Source organism: Rhinoderma darwinii, chromosome 2 (assembly GCF_050947455.1).
Source record: "Rhinoderma darwinii isolate aRhiDar2 chromosome 2, aRhiDar2.hap1, whole genome shotgun sequence".
Taxonomy (NCBI): Eukaryota; Metazoa; Chordata; class Amphibia; order Anura; family Rhinodermatidae; genus Rhinoderma; species Rhinoderma darwinii.
Window position 1 is genome coordinate 289336661 of NC_134688.1, and position 23075 is coordinate 289359735.

General features: G+C 44.1%; 1 protein-coding gene across 3 annotated transcripts in view; it reads left to right on the plus strand.

The window, feature by feature from the left end:
- AHDC1 (AT-hook DNA binding motif containing 1) overlaps nt 1-23075 on the plus strand; it is an 81485-nt gene that overhangs the window by 19763 nt on the left and 38647 nt on the right. The window contains exon 1 of one of the 3 annotated variants that reach the window (XM_075853436.1): nt 1507-2661. The exons of the other annotated variants lie outside the window; for them this stretch is intronic. Within the exon in view, the coding sequence (XP_075709551.1) occupies nt 2628-2661 (34 nt within the window). The 5' untranslated portion in view covers nt 1507-2627. Of the gene's footprint in view, nt 1-1506; nt 2662-23075 lie in introns of those variants that run through there. 3 annotated transcript variants of the gene reach the window in all.

Below are 23075 nucleotides of genomic sequence, written 5' to 3' on the forward strand. Positions count from 1 at the left end.
TTTGGCTATAATACCGAAGTGATCCTTTTGGACCTCTGTTTTACACCTCGTGAAAAGGTTGCTGTTGTAATAATTATGTAAGATTGGCCCGATACTTTTCTATTCTTTTGCATAGTAATGATTTTTTGCAACACACAGAACATAGGGCCTCGTGCATAAAAACTTTCACCAATCGGGTCACTTCTTTCATTTTCAGTCTGCTGTCGAAGAATGAAAGCTCTGGTCTGGTTGGCTGCTATGTGCAACACTGACACTTATTTTTTAGAATGGTGGAAAAAAAATAGATTGCTTTTAAATTGACATTATAGTTGATTAACTACATTCAGTTTTGTATGTTCTCACGAGACAGACTCATTGCAGAAATTTCTACGACTGGAAAACCCATCCCATACATCTGGATGGGGGGGGGGGGGTTGTTTTGGCAGCATGTGCTTGGGTTTCTGCAACAAATCTGCCGCTTGTGAATATACCCGAATGCATCCAGAGATCTACAAGTACGTCAACCGTCTGAAATGTTGCTGCAAGTGTCACAAGATAATACAGTTTAAATCTAGCTGAAGAGTTGACTGGCTTTGCAGCTACGTTGCTTTACTGTTTTTGCACCTAATGTGTTATTTCATACTATTCTCTATTTACTTCCATACTTGCTTTTAATTTTCAACGTGTTGCCCTTGGAAACAGACAATGGTTTATCTCTTCTCCGCTGTCAGATGTGTGACCGAACTATTTTGCTCTGTTCAACTGTCATCTGAGCTCTCATGAAACACTGAGTATCATGAAACCTGTCCAACAGAAAAACGGTTACCCATAGCAACCAATCAGTGTAGCTTTAATTTCTTATAGTGCTCTTGAAAATGAAAGCTGTGATTGGTTGCTATTGGCAACAAGGAACTGTTTCTCTATTGGACAGTTTACATAAATCTCCCCCTAGAAGTGCACGATCTCTTTATTTTTCCAGTGAGGTAATATATACTTTATAAACCACCGATTGGGTCTGCACCAAACCTGCGGCAATGTGTAAACGATCTAGGCGCAAAGGTAGAGCTCATCCTTGTGACAGCATAGTTTTATAGACACTTGGGGTGTAAGTATTGGTATGACGTCAATAGGATGACCTCTACCTGCGGCCATATTGTTCACATATGGTTTGGTACAGTGCCTACAGGGTGCATTACCATTCTAGACATGACCATGGTCTAGCATTATATGCCATCAATATCGTCCGGCTCAGTGATTCCTGTTCCAGCATTACTAATTCACTTTGTATGTTGATGTAAAATTCTACAGACATGGCGGTGTAACTTGGGTCCCAAGTCATTTGTCGTGCATGCGATGAGGCGATTTATGGGGGTTGGTTGAGGAGAGCACATGTGTTGCACAGTCAGAGCCTTCCTTCCAGGGGGCTGGCCAGCTGTGTCCTACCACCTCCTCTCCTCCACCCCCCCCCCCCCTTCCTTTAGCCGCCGGTGTCCTGGCCTCCTCTCCCCTGGTTGTGCATGGAGGGAAAAGTAGCCAGCCGCATTCCTGGAGGCTGAGGGATGTGCAAAAAACCAGTGGAAAATTCCAGCCCTGCAGCCGGGGAGAGAGTGAGGAGAGGAGGAGGAGGGGGGAGTAGGATTTGGACGCTGAAAGGAGATTGAACAACATGCTATTCCTCTCTCCTCTCTCTCTCTTCTCCCCCCATCTGTGCTCTGTGTTACATGCTGAGGGCTGGCACTGCCAGGTCCCCTGCCTGCTGCTAACGGCTGCCTCTCTAACTCCTCTTTCTATGTCTCCCTCCCTTGCTTCTGCGTGTTTAATGCTTCCCTTACAGCTTGAATGTGTTTTGCTTCTTACTAATCGGTACCCCATGAGTGTGCGGTGTGACTCCCACTTTCCTTACTCGTGTGCTTCCTGATCTCCCCTACTTTTCCACCCCCTCCTCCTCCTGTCTCTCTCTGGCCATGTCTCCCACACCTTTGCTGAGCTTTTTTTCCTCTCTCCAGCTTTTCACGCTCATTCTCTCTGCTTGCATCGCCAGCTCTCTCCCCTCTGTCTCATTTCTGCTGTTCACACTCCTTGGCTTCTCTCTCTGTAGCTTTTTTTCCTTTGGTTTCCACTCTGTGGCGTCTGCACTTTTCCCCCTCACACCCACCCCTCTCCTTCATTTTCCTCTGTCCTCTCCCCTCTTCATTTTGCTTTTCTTGCTCTTTTCCTCTTTGTGCTCTCTCTGCACTTTTCTCATTTTGATTTCATTGCACTCAGCTTTTCTTCGCTGTGCTTGCTTTATGATGCGTTTTTTCCCCCCTCCAGTCTGTGGATCTCTTGTCTTGTGTGAGTTCTTTCATGATATATTTTCTGGTTCTTTTCTATTTCCTGCCATGTTTGCTTGCTCCCAATCACAGTGACACTATTGCTTCCCTTTTCACTGCATTACACCTGGGTTGTATGTTCTCTGCCACCCCCTCCTCGCTCAGCTGTCTGCCTCCTCCTCTGCACCCACCCCTTTTAAACTTCACTGCCTGTGTGTGCCATGTACCACCTTATCCGGTACTGTCACCTCTGTGTGACGTTTACTGCTCACGTTCCTTGCGTTCATTATTATATGGCTCTATGTAAATGACCACACTGAGCAATGTCAGTATGAGATGCTAAAAGCCATCCCGGCCTTGCTGAGAACAAGTAAGTATGCAGTTAAGCAGATGGTTACCATGTGGCTTTTTGTCCCCCCTTGGGGCAGAGTCTACAGGGAGGAAGTGTTTATTTGGAATTCCCACCCTGTAAATAGTGGCAGGAAGGGAAGCAATGAAGAAAGCTTTGTAAGTGCACTCTCTGTGCTTCAATACCTTCTCCTTATACACAGACCTCACCACTTCCTGAGCGCTGCTCGCACCGTCAACATGAGATGTGTATATATGTATATTATCTATAGTGTTTAGCGCTAATGTTTGACCTGTAATCTATACTTGGTGCTGAGCGGGAATAAACAGGGATGGCAAAGAATGTGGTCTCTGCCCAGAAGAGCTAACAGTCTGATGTGTTTTCTAGTCACTGTTTCTTTGCACGGGCAGATCATCTTTTAATTCTTTGTAGGCTTTATTGGTTGTCAATGGATTTGACACAGGTTCCTCTGTGTCTTCCTCCCCCTTCCTCCTTTCCATGTCAGGAGCCACACAATGCTGCTCCTGTGAGCTGAGAGCTGCATTGTGAGGCTTCACTGTGTCCTGCCAGGTGTGTGCTGATAGAAGGGGGGAGGAGCAGCCAGGCCTGCAGCTGGGGAGGAATTCAGTGCCCACTTAACCCCTAGGTGCATAATGATGTCCAGTGTACTAGCCAATTAGTATGGTCAATAATACGTGTAAAGACATATTGGATTATATTCATATCGTCTTGATCCATATCATTGTCTGAAGCAGAGGTTTGAAGAAGTCAATACTGACTAGTAAGGTGGTATGTCCGTTTTACAGTGTATTTCTGGCATGTGTCCTGTATTTATGTAATATGTTGGCACGATGTAGAAGATGTGGATTATGCATGTGTCATGTGGACAGGTAGAGGCCTCTGATAAGCGCTGCTGACTTGTTTACAGGGATGTGGAAGTTTAAGGGGTTACCCGGGGACCAATGATTACATAAAAATATTAATGCAATTCATAAAGTCCCTTACTAATGTACTTTGATTAAAAATTCGGTACTAAAGGGTGCAGTTCAAACACGGTAAATTGTTCCTGGAAGTCCTGGAGCTTTTCTAATATTGATGACGCGCCGACACGGCCCCACGTCACTGAGTGCTTGCTTCCTGTGCTGTTCGTGTCGGTGTGTTATCAATGGAATGACCGCAAGGGGCTGTCGCATTTCCTATCGCTGGAGTCATGGACTCTACAAGACCTCTGAAGGTGTCCTATGGTATCAGCTGATGCTCTGCTTGGGACTCCAGTGATAGGAAACCCCTGAAGTCACTGTCCATATATGGACAGTGATGTCGGCAGCAGCAGTGGTGGAGTCCCCGATCGGAGCATCAGCTGATGCTCCGCTCAGGAACTCCAGCGACAAGAAACCCCTGAAAGTCACTGACCAAATGTCTGGTGCAGTGCTGGAGTCCCGAGCAAGGCGCTAGCTGATGGTCTGCTCGGGTACTCCAGCCATAGGCAATGTGACACCCCCTTGCGGTCATGCCATTGATAACACGCCGACACAAACAGCACAGGAAGCAAGCCCTCCGTCACTTGGGGCCATGGCGGCGCGTCATCAATATTAGAAAAGCTGCAGGACTTCCGGGAACAATTCACCGGGTTTTAACTGCACCATTTAGTACGGAAGTTTAAATTAAAGAATATTAGTAAGTGACTTCTTCTTTTTACATAACCATATTAATGCAATGAAATTTTGCAATTTATTTGTTCTCTCGTGCTTAAAATCGGTAATCTAGCCAAGGAAATATATTCATGATCATTGCATTCTGTGGAATGTATTGTAATATTTTGCTGTCTGTAGAACCTGCATCTCTAACAGCTAACTTATAAATTTGTTTTTGGGGATTTCTTGACTTTGATTTATTCATTAACCCCTTCCCTCAGCCATTTTTTTTTTGATTTTCACTTTTGTTTTTTCCTCCCCATCTTCCAAAAGCTATGTTGTTTTTTTTTTTTGTTTTTTTTCTGTCTATATAGCCATATGAGGGCTTGTTTTTTGTGGCACCTTTTTATTGTTCCACATAATGTAATGCGAAAGCTGGGAAAAAAATTATTTGTGCGGTGAAAAACAGCGATTACGCCATTATTATGGTGGTTTTGTTCTTATGGCGTCCATCAGGCGCTAAAAACTACATATTCACTTTATTCTACCGTTTGATACAATTACGGCGATACCAAATTTACATGTTTGTTGTTTTTACCACTTAAAATATTTGCTAAATTAAAATGTTTTGTGTCGCCATATAGAGCCATAACTTTTATTTTTTATTTTTCTATCAATTCAGAGGTGTGAGGTGCTAAATTTTGCAGGGCGAGCTGTAGTTTTCACCAATACCATTTTAGGGGATATGTGACTTTTTGATCACTTTTTATTTCATTTTTTTGAAGCAGCGATAATTGGATCGCTTGCATGATATATTGCAATACTAATGTATTGCATTATATCGTGATTCTGACAGTCTCCTTTGAAGCCCTGCTGGAGGCAGAGCTTCAAAGGAGTACAAAGATGGCGGACCTGGTGGCCTTTGTTGTTACCAGCCGATTGTGCTGTGGGGGGGGCGCAATGGCTTTTTGAGGGGGTGTCCCCCTGATTCTAAGGCTGGATTCACACGAGCATGTTACGTCCGTAATGGACGGAACGTATTTCGGCCGCAAGTCCCGTACCGAACACACTGCAGGGAGCCGGGCTCCTAGCAGCATAGTTATGTACGACACTAGGAGTCCCTGCCTCGCTGCAGGACAACTGTCCCGTACTGTAATCATGTTTTCAGTACGGGACAGTAGTTCCATGGAGAGGCAGGGACTCCTAGTGTCGTACATAACTATGCTGCTAGGAGCCCGGCTCCCTGCAGTGTGTTCGGTCCTGGATTAGCGGCCGAAATACGTTCCGTCCATTACAGACGTAACATGGTCGTGTGAACCCAGCCTAACACTTTAAATGCCGCAGTCGCAATTGACCGCGTCATTTAAGGTGTTAAACGGGCGGAATCAAAGTGAACTTTGATTCCGCTTGTTGCAGTGAGGTGTCGGCTGTGTAACTCAGCTGTCACCCGCAGAGTATGGAGCACGCTCAGCCCGTTAGCTCGCTCCATGCTTCCCCTTAACCCTCATCACATACAGTTACGTGATAATGCGTTAACGGGCTAAGGAATAATTGGCCCAAACAGCTATTCTGTTATATATTCAACTCGTAAGGTACCATCCTGATGAAGGTTTTTCTTTTTTTTTCATGTAGAAATTACTCTGACATTAAAACCACCTGCCTGTTATTGTGTAGATCCCACTCTTCCTGCCAAAAAAGCTCTGAACCGTCAAGACATGGACTCTACAAGACCTCTGAAGGGGTCCTCTGGTGTCTGGCACCAAAATGTTAGCAGAAGATCCTTTGAGTCCTTTAGGTTGTGAAGTGGACTTGTTTTCTCAGCACATCCCACATATGCTTCATTGGTTTGAGATCTGGGGAATTTGAAGGTCAAGTCAACACCTTGAACTCAGTGTCCTGTTCCTCAAACCATTCCTGAATAATTTTTGCAGTGTAGCAGTGCACACTATACGTCTGAAGAGCCCGTAGCCAGGCAACAATGTTTAGGTAGGTGGTACGTGTCAAAGTACCATCCACATGAATGCCAGGACCCAAGGTTTCTCAGCTAAACATTGCCCAGAGCATCACACTGCCTCTGACGGTTTACTTCCCATAGTTCATCCTTGGGCCATCTTTTTCCCTGGTCAGCAACGCACGTGCTCCCACATGCCATTTACGAGTTGTAAGAGAAAATGTAATGCATCAGATCATACTACCTCCTGCTCCTATTCTTCTGTGGTCCAGTTTTGATGCCCATTTAGGCACTTTTGACAGGGGTCAGCATGGGCACTGTGGCTGATCTATGGATACACTGCCAGCTATGATGTGCTGTGTGTTCTGACACCTTTGTATCATTGTCCGCATTATAGTAGCTCTTCTGTGGGATTGAACCAGACGGGCTGGTCTTCTCCCTATGTGCATTAATGAGCCTTGGGCGCCTAGGTGTCTATTGCCGGTTCACTGTTTGCCCTTTCTTGGACATTTTTGTTGAATACTAACCACTGAATTCCGGGAACACCCCACAAGACCTGCCTTTTGTCGTTTGACAAGGGCCCAATTGTGATGGTTAAAGGCGTTTAGATCTTTGTACACTTGCCTATTTTTCCTTCTTCCAACACCAACTTCAAGAACTGACTGTTCACTTGATGCCTTTATATATACCAATCTTTAACAGGTGCCATTGTAATGAGAATATCTTTATTCACTGGTTTTAATGTAATGGCTGAGCGGTGTAGTTTACTCTAAAAAGGGAAACTTGGAAATCCATATAATACAAATATTATAGGCTTTGTATGGTATTTATATAGAAGCGATGTTTATCGCCTATGCATGCAGAGCTCTGTAAGCGTAAAGCCCTGTTCACACTGAATTTTTTGGCCCTGATTTTGATGCAAGAAACTTGCAACTTTGATGCATCTGAATCGGTGCTAAAAAACGTCTGAAGTTGCCCCCTTGATTCCAATGGCAGGCAGAGGCGTTTTTTCCCCCGGGTGGTTTTAGCCGCTCATGGGGGGAAAAAGTCGGCATGTCCTTTCTTGATGCGGGTTCTGCCTCTAACCTCCTATTGAAATCAATGGGAGGCAGAAAAAAACCTGCGGTGCTAGTTTCCGAGCATTTTTTGTCCCATGGACCTTACATTAGCTTAAATGGAAAACCGCGGCAAAAAAAGTGCAAGCATGTTAAAATCTGACTCAAAATTCCTGAAGGAATTCTGAGGCATTTTTTCTGCCTGCAAAAAAAAAACTGTGAACAGGGCCTAAGGCAGTAATGAGTCAGAAAAATAAGGCCTCATGAACGTGCTTTTGCAGCCACAATTCCCCCGAAAATCTATGGGAGAATTGCGGCCCTATTCATCTCTATGGGCCCATGCACACGACTGTGGTTTCCATGGTACGTGCGTGGCTCAGGAGCATGGACCGCAGAAAGAACGGACATGTCTTATTACGGCCGTGTTCTGTGGTCCAGGCTCATAGAAAATAATGGACGCGGCCATGTGCACAGCCCGCGATTTTCGGGCGACTTGAGGGTGACACTCCGCGGCCGGCCAGCCCGAAAATCACGGCCGTGCACATGGCTACGTTCATGTGCATGAGGCCCAAGTGCTTAGCATTTTATAAACAAATTTTAATTGTTATATGATTTTTTGTTTTGTTTTTCAGAAAATATCACAAGTCCTCCGCATTACTTCCCAACCTGTGCTCTTTGGTACGATATTACGTGTTGGCTAAGCCACGAGCATTAAAGTCCACTAAAAAAAAATAGTGTAGTGTAAATGAAAACTCCTGTATGTACCTTGCGGCACCAACCATTTCTTCATTATTTCAGTTTTTATTTTGTAGAATGACTGACATTTAGTATGACTGCCTTTACTGCTATGTTGTCGCTGCCCCTATTAGAAAGATTTGCCTTTCATGGGTCGGGGCAGCTTGGTGATAACCCCTATGGGAGCTGTAAAGGTAGGCACTTCCTGTTGCTTTTGGGGAATGGAGAGGATAGAAATGGATATAACTAAGGTATAGCTGAAAAGCATTTTAGCAACATGACCGGAGAGGACAATTGAGATTTGTAAGAATAAGGCTCCATTCACATCTGCATCAGGGCTCCGTTCTGGTGTTACGTCGGAGCTTTCCGTCAGAACGAAACCCTGACTGAAACAAATGGAAACCATAGGTTAGTCGACTACGGTATTGCTTCCGTCAAAACACTTGCATAACTGAGACAAATGGAAAACATTTTCACCGCATCCGTCACCATTGAAAATAATCATGATGCAAACGAAAACCTGTGGTTTCAGTCAGGGTTCCGTCCTGACGGAATGCTAAAACGGAGCTCTGACGCAGATGTGAACGAAGCCTTATTTTACACTGCACAGTGTCTTATCCATATTCTAACTTTAGACAGTCCTCAGTAGTTTGAGGCTGCATAGTTTAGTTTCTGATCATTTAAGCTGGTATTCTGTGGATAAAATACAATGCTTTATACTGCTTTGTATGGTAGGATGGCTAAATGTCTAGACAATGCCTTTGGATGTTTGGCAACCTTTGACGGATATATTTGTAGGAAAGCCTTCAGTCACACTGTGCCACTCCATGCAACCACGAGACCAGCTTGTTGGCCACACGTGAGACTGTTGCACTCTATTGGAAGTAACTGCTGACCACGATCTCAACCATAGTGTTTTATGACATACAACTAAAGTCGCCATTTAGACTTGATCTAAGGATAGTATAAGAGTTGGCTATTCATTGATATACTCCCATATTTCATTCTGTTTTATTTTAAAGGGCAATAAGAAGCTGATTTATGCTTGTGTGAACAAGCCCATAGAAGATACTAACTGCTGAGGTCAGAAATAGAAGGGAGACACGAGTTGTGGATGGACTTGTTGACTTGATTTGAGGACAATCATATCCTGCAAGTAATGAGAATGAAATGGGGGGGGGGTTCCATTTGTTTGACGGGAAGCTACTATGGCAGTAGTATGGTTGATGAAAGGTTTTACAGTTATCAAAGAGGGATATTAGAGAGTGCGTATCAACAGCATGGTTGTAGCTTACGTGAGTGAGGAAATGTTGACCAAGTGAACATGCCATCGTATGGAATGTGCGCAATGAAGGAGACTGCTAAAAGTAAGATGACGTCTAAACAACTAGCTGTGAATCTCTGGAGAATTGCTTTGGCTTTTCGGAATATGACCGGTATAGTATTTGTAGAAGGCATTGGTGACTGTCACACGTGCCATTGTGATCATTGTAACAATGTTTGATTTGCTCATTTGGTTAATTAGAATGTGGAGATGTAGTTATTAGGGATGTATGAAGAAATATATTAAAGGGGTATTCCCACAATATAATTTTAGGCTCAGTGAGTGGCCTATGTAAAATAATAAGTCTCCCAATAACATGCATTTTCCTGATTGAAGCGTTTGCTTCTACTTACACCCAGGGTTAACCCATGGCAATTGGTTTGTTGATCGCTTGTTTCTACTTGATACGTCCTCTTAGTGCTGTTCCCGGCAGTCGAACATGCGCAGTTAGGTCTCCCTTTTCTCCTATTGTCAGTGGTGGCCCTATCTGTGCTGGGAGACTGTGCAAGCACAGTTTCCCCATTCTCGCTGTGCAGAACGGGCATGCGCAGTAAGGACAGCTGTTCCTGAACTGTGCCGCTCCCCTGTATTCTCCGAGCGCCGTTCAGCTGTATGACTGCACCAGCCAAGATTGTGTTTGGACTAGGCAGTCTACATCAGGGCGTGTCATGGAGAGTACATGGAGCACGGCGGCTTGTGGGGATTGTAGTTTGTGTCTGTAAAACGGTGGTCACGTGTGCTGCTCTGCAGGATCGCCCAGTGTACACAGTGAATCCATCAAGCATGGCAGAAGAACCGGATGCCACAAGCAAAGAAAAAAAGCACATAGTAAGTGTTCTGAGGGCATGGAACAATAGGCTTTTAGTGATATAGGCGGGTGCATGGATTTCAGGAGAAACGGACGATTCTGGGAGATAACCCCTTTAAGTTTACTATATTTCTAAAGCTGTGCACTAGATGGTACACCAAGTAAAAGCAATTCAAATTTGTAAGGGTTGAAGGTAAAAACAAAGATTGAATGGTTGACTATAGTAAAAAAAACAACACAATTTTGACCATTCAGACAGATTTCATTTCAAGCCACGCACTCTGTATGTTTTAAATCCACAATGGTGGCTTTGGCTTTTCCTCCATGTCCAGTATGTGCATAACTTTAAGGCTTTATACACACGACCGGGTGTCAAATCGGCCGTGAAAAACTACCGATTTGAATCTATTGAGGGATCTGGAAAAACGGGCAAAAATAGGACAGGTCCTATTTTTTTTCCCGTGGCGTTCACACAGTCCGTTAAAAAAAGCGGCTGTGTGAATAGCCCCATAGACAGGCATTGATTTTAATGCAGCCGTGTGATGGTCATTAAAAAAAACGGCTATCGGCCAATTATCCCTGTCATCTGAATAGGGCTTTAAAGTTAATATATCTACACTCTAGTTTTCATTTGCACAATTTGAGGCGCAATAAGATTGTGCTACTTAATCTTTAAGGTGCTTTTTTTTTTTTTTCTTCAAAGTTCATCATAGATCAGAGATTTTTTTATTTGAGTTTCCGCTGTTACTTTCTTGCCACGCGTGTATATGTATTCTGTGTAAACATACTTCTATTAATGCACCTAATTGAGGTACATATAAAGTTTATTGCCTTAGGCAGCTTTGTAAAGCATCATTTACATGAGTGTAATATACGCGCGTGCTTTTCACTCGTGTCGTACGCACCTATATTAGGCTATGGGGCAGTGCAGACGGCGTGAATTTTGCGCAGCGCGAGTGCGTTGCGTAAAAATCACGACGTCCTTTCTTTGTGCGCTGTTTGCGCATCACGCACCCATTGAAGTCAAACTGAATGTAAACAGAAAAGCACCACGTGCTTTTCTGTTTACAAACATCCAAACGGAGTGTCATAATAATGGCGGCTGCGAGAAAATCTCGCAGCCGCGAATCATACAAAACGCACATTCTCGTGTAAATCAGGCCTGAGTTCACACGGGGCGGATACGCTGCGTAAAAGCACACCGCGTATCTGCCCTGTGTGACGCACGGTATTCCGGGCGAAAAACCGCACCAAACTGTGGTGCGGTTTTTCGCCGGAATGTCTGCTGCAGTACTTAGCCGGCCTGCTAGCAGGCCGTCCTCCTGGGATGACATTTCATCCCAGGAGACCGCTGCAGCGGTGGTCACGTGGGATGAAGCGTCAGCCTAGGAGGCTGGCCCTCTGTCTTCCAGGCCAGCCTTTTGGGATGACTATTAATCCCATGTGACCGCCACTACAGCCTGTAATTGGCTGCAGCGGTCATATGGGATGAAATGTCATCCCAGGGGGCTGCGCTGGAGGGAGGAACACAGACTTCTGGTTAAGTATAGATTTTTTTTGCTCTCCAATATCTCATCACAGATCGTCCCCTTACGTCTCTCTAAAAAAAACATCAGTAATTGTTAGCCATAAAATTCATAATCTCAGGCATTTACATGCTAACTGACAGACAAAAGTATGTTACTATAAGGGAACAGTGGGCCCGTTACCTTCTGGGCCCCTGTTCACAGGCTGCACCGATGGTATGTCCGCGCCTGATGCAGACCGTGTCAGTCTTGTAGATACCTTAGGATACTTTTACATGTTAAGATAAATTGGTAAAAACAAGTAGCTAATGTTAAAAAGACATGCAACAATAATAGTATCTTTCTTTGTAAATTCAATCATTCTCGAGTGCTTTACTTTCCTCTTGTCTAATGATTAACGCCTCATGCACACGACCGTGTGTGCCTTCCGAGTCCCATCAGTGATCCGAGGAAAGGTAGGAAAGACAGGTTCTATATTTCCCCGGATCTGAGACTCGGACCATTTTTCACGGACCCGATTCACCCGCTAAAGTGAATGGGTCCGTTAAGACTATCGGGTGTCACTCGGATGCCAAAAACGGCCCGAGTGACACAACGGTCGTGTGCATGAGGTGTAACAGATGCCTGTTTACACGGGGAGATATAACGCCGATCGTACGATATTTCAAGCCATAATCACCCCGTGTAAAATGCCCTTCATGAGAACACAGGTATTCCTCCTCTTCAATTTTCAGTTGACAGATTGATGAGGACGTGGCTTATCAGAGGGATGGCCTTTAGGCCCCATGCACCTTAGGGGGTTGTATTTACGGGCACGGTCGTGTGCATGGGGCCTTAGCATTCTAGCTCTCCTAGTGCACAGCAGTGGTTGAAGGTGCTGTCCAGGATGGGAGCTGTTTTTTTTTATACTGATGACCTATCCACTGGATAGTATACTAGTAAGATGAGCTGCACTGAAGTTGAATGTTGGTGCTGTTAGGGTTTGGGTTGGAATCCCCACAATATCACAAACGCACAAAATCCCATCACTCAAATATGAAACATGAGTCAATTTTGTATTTATTCCAAATGCGTTTTTATTCGTACATAGGTTCTTGTACTTCATAATGTATTAAATTCCTTTATATTATTGTGATTATTTTCAGACGTATCGGCCTATCTAAGACTTTGTCATAATTGCTTAGTGTAAGTGTGCTATGTAATCCTGATGGGATAATTCGACGTCTGCCAGACGCTCCTGAGTGTCTACAGGATAGGTCATCCGTATATCACCAGTGGGGGCACCGATACCTGGACCCCGGACCGATCAGCTGCTCCGAGCACCGGAAGCCATGCAGTGTCGGACGCAGATGGCTCCGACCACTGTATAGCGGTCGTGCTGGGTTATTGCAGGTCTGCTCCTATGCACTTGAGCTGCAGGCCGCTATGCAGTGGTCGGAGCCATCTGCTACCGACACCGAATAGTTTCCGGTGCTCGGAGCAGCTGATCGGTGCAGGGTCCAGGTGTCTGATATCCTATCCGGTCATCCGTATAAAAAAACAGCCCAAAGCTTGGACAACCCCTTTAAGGCTCGTTCAGCTAGAGGCAGGTTGGTGAGAAGCAGCAGAGGAAAAATGATCTCTTAGGCCCCATGCACACGACCGTAAAAACGTCCGTAATTACGGGCCCATAGACTTCTATTGGCCACAGGTACCCTCCTGTTTGCGTATGGTAAGGTGCCCGGGCCGTTGAAAAATATAGAACATGTCCTATTTTAGGCCGTAACTACGGCACGGGCAGGCCCATAGAAGTTTATGGGGCTCCTGTAATTACGGGTGGCTACGTGTGTGCACCTGTAATTACGGGAGCGTTGCTAGGTGACGTCAGGGGATTTCTTTTGGATAAAGAGAAGCAGAGAAAATGGCGTCTGAGCGTTTTAAGGGGTTTGGACATGATTGACATTTCCAGTCCCCCTTTTTTTTTTTTTTACAGGTCCGTAAATACGGGTGGAATACGGATGACAAGGGACCCGTATTTACGGCCAGTATTTACGGGAGGGAAAAAATACGGTCGTGTGCATGGGGCCATAGGAAACTTAAAGAGGCTCTGTCACCAGATTTTGCAACCCCTATCTGCTATTGCAGCAGATCGGCGCTGCAATGTAGATTACAGTAACGTTTTTATTTTTAAAAAACGAGCATTTTTGGCCAAGTTATGACCATTTTTGTAGTTATGCAAATGAGGCTTGCAAAAGTCCAAGTGGGCGTGTATTATGTGCGTACATCGGGGCGTTTTTAATACTTTTACTAGCTGGGCGTTCTGATGAGAAGTATCATCCACTTAATTGATGCACACTAGAATTACTTAAAGGGGTTTTCCCATTAGGGACATTTTTGGGGATATCCACAGGATATGCCATAAATGTCAGATAGTTGCGTGTCCCGCCTCTGGGACCCGCACCTATCTCTAGAACTAGGCCCCCTAAATCCTGTACTATCTTTCTCTGCTCCTGCTGCGACACTAATTTCCGACCATAAAAGTAGAAAACAGCATAGCTCGCTGGGCTACGCTGTTTCCGTAACTGCCATAGAAGTGAATTGCAGTTACAGAAGCAGCATAACACGTGTGGTACGCTGTTTCCGTAACTGCCATTCACTTCTATAGAAGTTTCGGAAACCGCGTAGCTCAGCGAGCTATGCTGTTTTCTACTTATATGGTTGAAAATGATAGATCCAAGTTTAGGGGGCCCCGTTCTAGAGATAGGTGAGGGTCCCAGAGGTGAGACTCGCCTCTATTTGACATTGATGGCATATCCTGTGGATATGCAATAAATGGCCCTGATATGAAAACCCCCTTTAGGTTTTTATTTAATGCGTTCGTAAACTTTCATAAAACTTTTGACTAGTCTTATTGACATGTCAAAAGTTTTGATCGGTGGGGAACCGTGCTCAGCTGAGCACTTCTGCCCCTTCCTTTTAGTGATCGGAGGGGGTTTCCGCACCCAGACCCTCACCAATTAAAATTTCTGACATGTCACTTTGACATGCCAAATGTTTTATGAAACTTTAGCATTGCGTGAGCATATTAATGGAATGTCTTTCAAAATGTATGCACACGGCCATATTATGGCTCCATGCATGAGTCGTATATTTAGTGCCAAGGATGGGATTGAGATCAGTAAATCATTTCCGAAAGCTGGTTTTGCTTATTTCACAGGCCGTGGTGCAATTCCCTCCTTGGCACTAAATATACGTTTCTTGAACGGAGCCTAAAGCTTGACATACACATGAGAGAAGTTGTCTGGACCCACCAGTATTGACGTGGTAGACTCACGATCTGATTTTAGGCCTACCGTTTTCTCCCTGAAAACGGGTGGATTTTTAAAATGCCGATCTTTTGTTCCCACTAAAGATAGGCCCAGAGGCTCTTTCCTGACTCCCCATTAAAATAAACATGCGCGCTTGGCCTTGCATACAGTGGAGTTGGCGGAAATAGTGGTCAGCTAAATGAGCTGTCTTGTGTATGGCCTGCTTTAAACTGCGTACATATGGCCATATTTTCATTGAGTCGTTCTGTTTCCTAGAATGGGATCCTTTCCAAAGATTTTTACACTTAAAATTTTAATACCAAATTATGGGATACTTGTAAGTTCTGTCCTGTTCTGCCCAGGAATGCCCCCAAAACTGCAGGAAACCTCCCTACTGACTAATTAAAAATGTACACGAAACCCACCCTTTTTATTGTCCGGTTTGCGGTACAAACCCTTGAAAAATGGTACACTGTGTTAAAGATTTCTGATTTTATTTTGATTTTGTAATGTATAAGCCTGGATGTAGTCATCATGTTGCATATGTGGACCCCTGCTAGCCACCACCTGTACTCATCCCTGGATGTAAAGAATCATTGCATTGTCCCTGAAATAGCTTGGCTTTCAGCTGGTCATTACTTACCAGGCAACTGGACTGTCCTTTTTCACTCTACTGGCCTTGGTAACCGCTTTATCGCCTCTGCATGTTTACTTGGCTTAACCCTCCCCAGCCCCCAGTAAGATCACCAAGGGCATATGGTGTGGAATTTAAATCCCCATTGGGAGCCTTGCAGCATGACCCTTCCTGGCCATAGTGCTTTAGCAAGCACTGCGGTATAACCCATGCCGTGCCACATAGATCTGTGTAGTGTGTCAGCGCCTTTCTCCCCTCCTCCCTGTTTCCCTCCTGTGTGGTTATTCCTGGTCTGTCTCAGATGTTGGAAAGAGGTGATAATGTCTTGGCGGATCTGTCTCCCTCCCTCTGCTCTTCCTCTCCCACTCTCCCCCCCCCCCCCTTCCCTAAACCTCTCTGCCACCCCCCTCTTCGCTCTGTTTATTCTCTCCTGTCTGTCTTGAATTCCACCCCCAAGCTCCCCTGTTTTTCATCTTCTCACTTATTTCTCTCACCCTTCTCTCCTTCTTTTATCTCTCCCAAGTTTATTTCATTCACCGTATCTTTTTATCTCTTTCCTAACCTCCTTTTATACTTTTTTTTTTTTTCCCTCACTTTTGCACTCTCCCAGCCTATTCATGTTTTCCAATTTATTTTGTCCTTTCCGTCAGTCCTATAACTCCCCTTTCTCTCTCTACGCCTTGTCCCTGTCTCCCCTCCCTTCCTCTCTCTGGACATTGCTTCACATATGTTTGAGAAGACAGTATCCTCTCTCTGCTCCCCCTCTCCCCAGGGCTGGAGGCCTGGAATCCCAGCTCTGCCCTCTTCTGCTCCAGGCTGGATTAGAAGGGGGTGGAGAGATGGCCATGTGGTGTTAGGGCAGAAGAACAAGCGGGGTGTGAGATTAGAGGCTTGTTTATTCCTTTCCATGACCAGTTTTCAGCTGTAAAAAGTCTCCTCACAGTACTTTGCCAATCTTTAGAACTACCAGATGAATATCTGTGAGAAGTCCTCATGTATTTCTAGATTAGTATGCTATAGAGAGGTGTGCGGTGCTGCCAGGTGAGATACTGTGCGGGATTTATAACGTGTGATTGTTGGGAGAGTAGTGACAACGGGATCGGGAGGATGGGGGAGTATTGCAGGTGAGGTAGGAATTCTGCAGGGACAATGATGGTATTTTCCAGCTGTAAAATGTGTGAGGTATGTGTTCTGTGGCTGTATGGCCGAGGGCATTCTCTTCTCCTCCCTCTCTCCTTGGCCTTATCTTCCTGCCTCCTAATCTCTTTCCCTCTGTCTCTCTCCCTCTTGGCTCTCCATAATTACAGGGTGGAACAGATGTCCCTGGATCTGTTTCAGATCCAACATCCATTAGAATAACCTTCAGCACCATGCCTGGAGGGAGGCCCTTATTCTTGGTGCAGTATATACCGGTACTGAGCACATTACTCAGCTTCATTGTACGTTTTATGTTCCTTCTCCCAGTGCAAAGCTAATGCTCATGTTATGCTGCATAGTGTTACACATATACTGGGATGATAACCCGACTCCGTTACATGGTGCAAGTGAAGGTTCCTCTAATAGTTACATGCAACACTGTAAGTGCGGACCATTTCACGACTACATTGGGAACGCTACCTTTACCCTCTCGCTTATTGGTAAACTGCACGATTTGCACCTAGTGGTGTTCTTATAGCCAGCTATTGTGGTTTCTTTGTTTGTGGTTGTTTAAAAAAAAACAAAAAAAAAAACAAGTTTCAAGGGGGCATAAAAAAAATAAAATAAAAAAATGTTGCATATTTAGGTAAATATTCTTTAAGGTGATGTGGCTATATAGCCAGAATATTTCATCATATGAATCGTCTTAATATCTAGTATTTGCATCGAATGGTGTACCAGTATGACAGGTTATGGCATGTTATGGCATGCAAGCATTTCATAAGGATGGCGTTATAAAAATGTCTTAGGGTTACTGTTAACACATGACCCAAGCAGTCTGCCCATGATTAGTCATGTAATAAACAGCAGCAAGTATATCTTGCATGTCCACCTTGGCTGGTGCTGTATCGAGCAGCAGCTGATATTTGGGGCCTCGGATAACAAACTAGTGCAGACAAAGTGTCAGTGTTGCCAATAGCAACCAATAAGATCACTTTTCTCATTCTCTAATCTGCAGTGGAAAAATGAAAGCTGGAATCTGACTGGTTAGTACGGGCAACACTAACGCTTTGACTGCACAAGTTTTTCCTGCGTGAGTATGTTGCTGTTACATGTTTGGTATATGTTCTTCAGTTATCTGTTTTGAACAGTGGTTCCATTTTTATGGTGTTAATTCATTCTTACGTTTTCAGTTATCGCTACAAACGCAGTCGGTACATGTCAGACTAGCAAGCAAAATCAGAAACCTGATCTATAGGGTTGGCTATGGGGCATTACAGTTTTCCTTACACTGATTTAGAGGGAAAGAAAATAGCGGTTGTTCTGTTGTTGGGCAGGTTAATACCGTATAATAGAGTGGATTAACATTAGTGGTATCTAACTGGGTCAGCCATTTTCATAATTTACTTGATGAGACAAAAGTGCTCTGTTACTTTTGTTGCAAAGTCCATTTGCCCACTCATAAGTCTCCACGACCAACAATACTAATGGGTTGTTTAGATCCACATAGAGCTGTATATGGTATAGAAGTGTGTATACAACTGTACGTGGATCAAACCCCCTACTTGTGGCCGCAGGCATCCGTTTTATTTTTAAGTTCTGAGAGACGCAGTACTCTGTACTTCGGAAACCGTTGCTTTATCGGGTATATTAGTAAAAAGTGGTCTGTATAATTTATGCTGCTTAGGAAAAAATATTTAACCTTCGTGCTCATTCACATGAGCATGAATCTCGTCCGTGTGCGCTGCGTTGAAATAAAGCACAGCATACGGCCCCATTGATTGCAATGGGGCGTTTCACACATGCGTGAGTTTTCAAGCGGCGAGTTTCCGTTGCGTCAAACTCACTGCATGTCTTAGTGTTTTCACGCACCTAGCCGCCCATTGAAGTTAATGGGTGTGTGAAAACCACGGACAACACACGGATGCACATCCATGCGCTGTGCTTTTTTTTTTTCTCAATGTAATTGATGCATAAGACACGAAGTTTTTGCGAGTTCGAGAAAAACATATGCCCCTCGCAAAGCACACTGATGCAAAGCGCAACGAACACGGACAGATTTTACGCACGTGTGAATGTAGCCTTAGGTAATCACACTGCAGAAACTCCTATCCTTTCACACCCCTACTTAGAACGTGTCCTGTGAATCACCGCAGCTATCAGGTTGTTAGCATGGTCAAGTGAGAACATATAAATAGGTAATTCTCCAAATAGGCCGAAACCAAGCCAGCCACCATATTGGAACCAAAAAGCTCTGTAAATATATTCTAATTTGTTAGGGACGGTGTACTCATTTTAGGACACGAAAGTGCGTGATGGACCCAATTGTCTTATAATGTCTTTCGTTGTGGTGTCTGTTTTGATGTGAAAAATAGCGCTGCATGCAGCACAATTCTTTCTGTCAACTCCGAACATAGCCTTTGGCCTCCTCCGCATTTTTGTGTATTTTCTCATCTGGTGCTATTTTGTAATTGCTTTCTTTTGCCGTTTTTGAAGTCCTATAGAGAAGCCTACGGGGAAAAACGCCATACCCAGAGCATTCTGCGTTTGGATGAAAAAAAACGCCACTGACAACAATATTGCATCAAAAACGGCACAAATCAAAACATAGTTGTGTGTAGTACACTTGATATTGTACTATAGACTTTGTCACATCTGGCTTCACTAAAAAGGCATTAAAAAAAACACGCTGCGACAGAAATGCAATTGAAAAGCCATGAAAAATTCAGCAAAACGCTATTTGTGAATCCCGCCTTACAGTTGCAAAACACTATTCAGCTAATGGAACATGTTCCTAAACATAAATGTACTTGTGTTTGCCGGCTTTTGTCACATTTGTAACTTCATTGAATCTGACCAGCTGGTATTTAAAGCAAATACGTTGTGAGTATAATGTACAGTCCATTACTGAGCACGTATCTATGATCTGATTGGTCATTATTTACACTTTAGTTACTACGTATTTGTATATTATTCAGTGCGGTGATTTTGCCGTTTTTATTCTTTGAATTGCATGCTATACAGAAATGTATGTTGACCTCTGTCCCTACACAAGGCTTGCATACTCTATACTGAACACTGTTTCGTGGAGAGCTCTTCGTCCTGTCAAAATGATTCTTCTTACTGCTAGGGTATAGTCCTAGTCGGTGTGCTGTATTGCTAACTTGCTTTCTGCGGGTCCGTGTTAGACACTCAATGGTGCACCATCTGCAGGAGTTGTGGTTTATCCAATTTGGGGTTCTTGAGTTGAACAAAGACCAGTTTCAAATGCCAGGTAACAAACGGTATGATCAGCAAAAGTTTCTGCCAAATTTCTGCAAATCTTGTTTGATACAAATGAATAATCACGGGTACAACTTTCTGAAATTCCCAGTGACGCCAATTTTAATTGGCTTGTGGATTATATGATGTAAGGTCTGCTGTTGTGTAACATCCCTTCCAGGAAAGATGATATGGAAATTATTTATTCTTAATACACCTTAATTTTCAAATATAAGGAGAGTAGTACTACAACACCACCCAGGTAGCCTATGCAACCCAGTCTCTTCACTTCGACATTAGGGGTGATTTACCAACCTTCCTATGGCCGTTTTCTAGCGTAGAAAAGTCGCAAAAGGTCCTATTTGCACCACCCTCGCCACTTCTGTTGGAAGTCGGGCATTACCTTGTGAACAGGTGGCCCGACAAATTTTATAATTTGACAGAAAACGGGCAAAAATGATAGTGGAAATCGACGCCAGCTCCTGACTGGTATAGATTTCACTCTATGGGGCCCTGCCTTGCCAACCCCTGACCAGACTACCCCCCACGCCCCTTCCATTCGACTGTTAAATAAAATAGAAAAATAAATTATGCTTACCGAACCGCCCCTCTTCTCCCTTTCGGCTCCCTTATCACTCCAGCAGAGCTCATACAAGGACCTGATGCCGGGCAGCTTCAGGACATTGTATGCCACACAGCTTTGATGAAATTGAAGTGCTACGTCACATATAAGACCCTGACGCTGCCCGGCATCAGGTACGTGTATGAGCGGCGCTAGATGTATGAAGAAGAGGAGCGTTGAGGTGAGTGTGTTTCTTGTTTTGTATTTTTTGGACAAAGGGAAGGATTTTTTGGTGCATGGCTATGGCCGTTGCAACACGATTGTGACGCACAGCCCGGTTGAAACATGCGACACCTTTATTAAGAAGCTTGCCTCTTAATAAAGGTGTCTGAGTCTACTCCAACTTTTCAGTCTAAGAAGACTGGCTTATGAAATACCGGTCTTAATAAATTCCCCCATAGAGTGTCCTCCATTCCTCAAAGTTCTACAACTGTTCAAACACAAATTTGTAGTTCCAGTATTCACACTCTACACTAATCTTGTGTTTTGATTATGTGTAGTAACTTTGAGTTCCGCATGGAGACCCAGGTCGTTTTTCTAGTGGCTCAAAGTTGCTAAGGCAGTCGCATATAGTTCTTTAGTATAATCCGAGAGCAGCCCAGCCGATGGTGTTCTCACTAAACCCAAAAAATAGAGCATTTTCGCTAGCACTAAGTGACGTCACTGATCGTACGATGGCTTATTCAGACAGAGAGAAGGGAAGTTGCATAGAGCCTATTGCAGTTGTATCTCGATAGATAAATAAATGTCACCTTTCGTTAATTACCCAGTGGTCATAGAGTATGCAATGAGTAGTACAGGAAAACGGGGTTTTTGGAAATGGGTCCTGCAAAACTATGGCTAGGACTTTTAACCCATAGATGTGCTTGATGTGAATAGTTTAATTTACGGAAAATCAAACTCCAAGACCAACTATTACGTGTTCGTTTTCAATTTGAGGCTCGTTACCCAGAAACATAATAACAGGGCACGAAGACATGGTTAAGGACCTGTTCACATCAGCGTTTGGTTTCCGTTCATCGGTTCCGTTCAACCTTTGTCGGAGGAACCGATGAACGGAGAGCCGAACCGAAACTAAAGCTTCCATTTGCATTACCATTAATTTCAATGATGCTTCCGTTGCAGTTGGTTTCTGTTTGTTTCTGTTCTGTAAAGTGGTTTTTTTTTTCACGGAAACAATAGCACAGTCGACTACGTTATTGTTTCCATGAAGAAAACGGAACCTTTATGGAACAGAAACAAACGGAAACCAACTGCAACGGAATCCAACTGCAACGGAAGCATCACCATTGAAATCAATGGTAATGCAAACGGAAGCTATAGTTTCGGTTCGGCTTTCCGTTCATCAGTTCCTCCGATGGAAAGGTTGAATGGAACTGATGAACGGAAAGCAACACTGATGTGGACACAGCCTAACGCACATTCAAGGACAAGATAGGAAATTCTAGATTTAATCACATATCATTACTGTGGCTATTCGGTTGGCATTATCATAGACCTCTTTTGGGAACCTCACAGGATACGTCTGGAATGGATACTTTTTTCCTAACTAGATGCATCCTTCTGATGTAGCCAATAAACTTGGTGTGAACAAAGCAGTGGTGCTCACCTGGCAGCCCGGGGGCCATATGTGGACCTCATATGCCTGATGTGTGGCCACCTTTAAGACAAATTCATATGGGGCAGCTGTTTTTCCGTGATAATGGTCGGTATATATCGGTGGACCACCACTGGAATAGAGCCTAAGGGTCCTCTTACATGGCCGGACGTGGGCCGTGTAAACGAACGCCGCTCAACGAGACCACTCATTAATTGGCGCTTGTTTGCTCGTTTCACAAAAATATGTTTGAGGACGAGCACTCGTTACTACGATCGCTCGTCCCCATACATTTCTACCATGTCTGCAGCACATCTTACTGTTTATACAGGGAGATGTGCTGACGACAGTTTTTTTTGGCTGCATAAACGATACAATCAGCTGACGTAAGAGCGTTTGCTCATTCGTTTGCTGATCGTTGCCCTGTTTACACAGGGCAATGATCAAGAACGTGCATGCTATCCGAGCTTGTTTGCCTGATAATTGGCCTATGTTAAAGGGCCTTTCAGATATGTTTTAATTTAATAACATTTTCAGAATCTATAATGGTGTTGTTGCAAACGTGTAAGGGTATGTTCACACAGGTTTTTGCAGGCAGAAAAATCTTACCCTGCCTGCTCTTCCTTTGCACCTGTTTTTGCTGCATTTTTCGGCCACGGCCATTGAGCGCTTTCTCTGCCTCCCATTTCAATGGGAGGTTGGAGACGAAGCTGCGAGAAGAAAGCGTATTTCACTTTTTCGGAAGAAGCGCTTGCGTGTCAAAAACGACACCAAAAAAACTGCAATAGCCCTAATTGTTCATAGATATATAAAATGAGTTTACTTAAAGTGAGATCCATAATCCTGAAAAACGCTCCAATGACC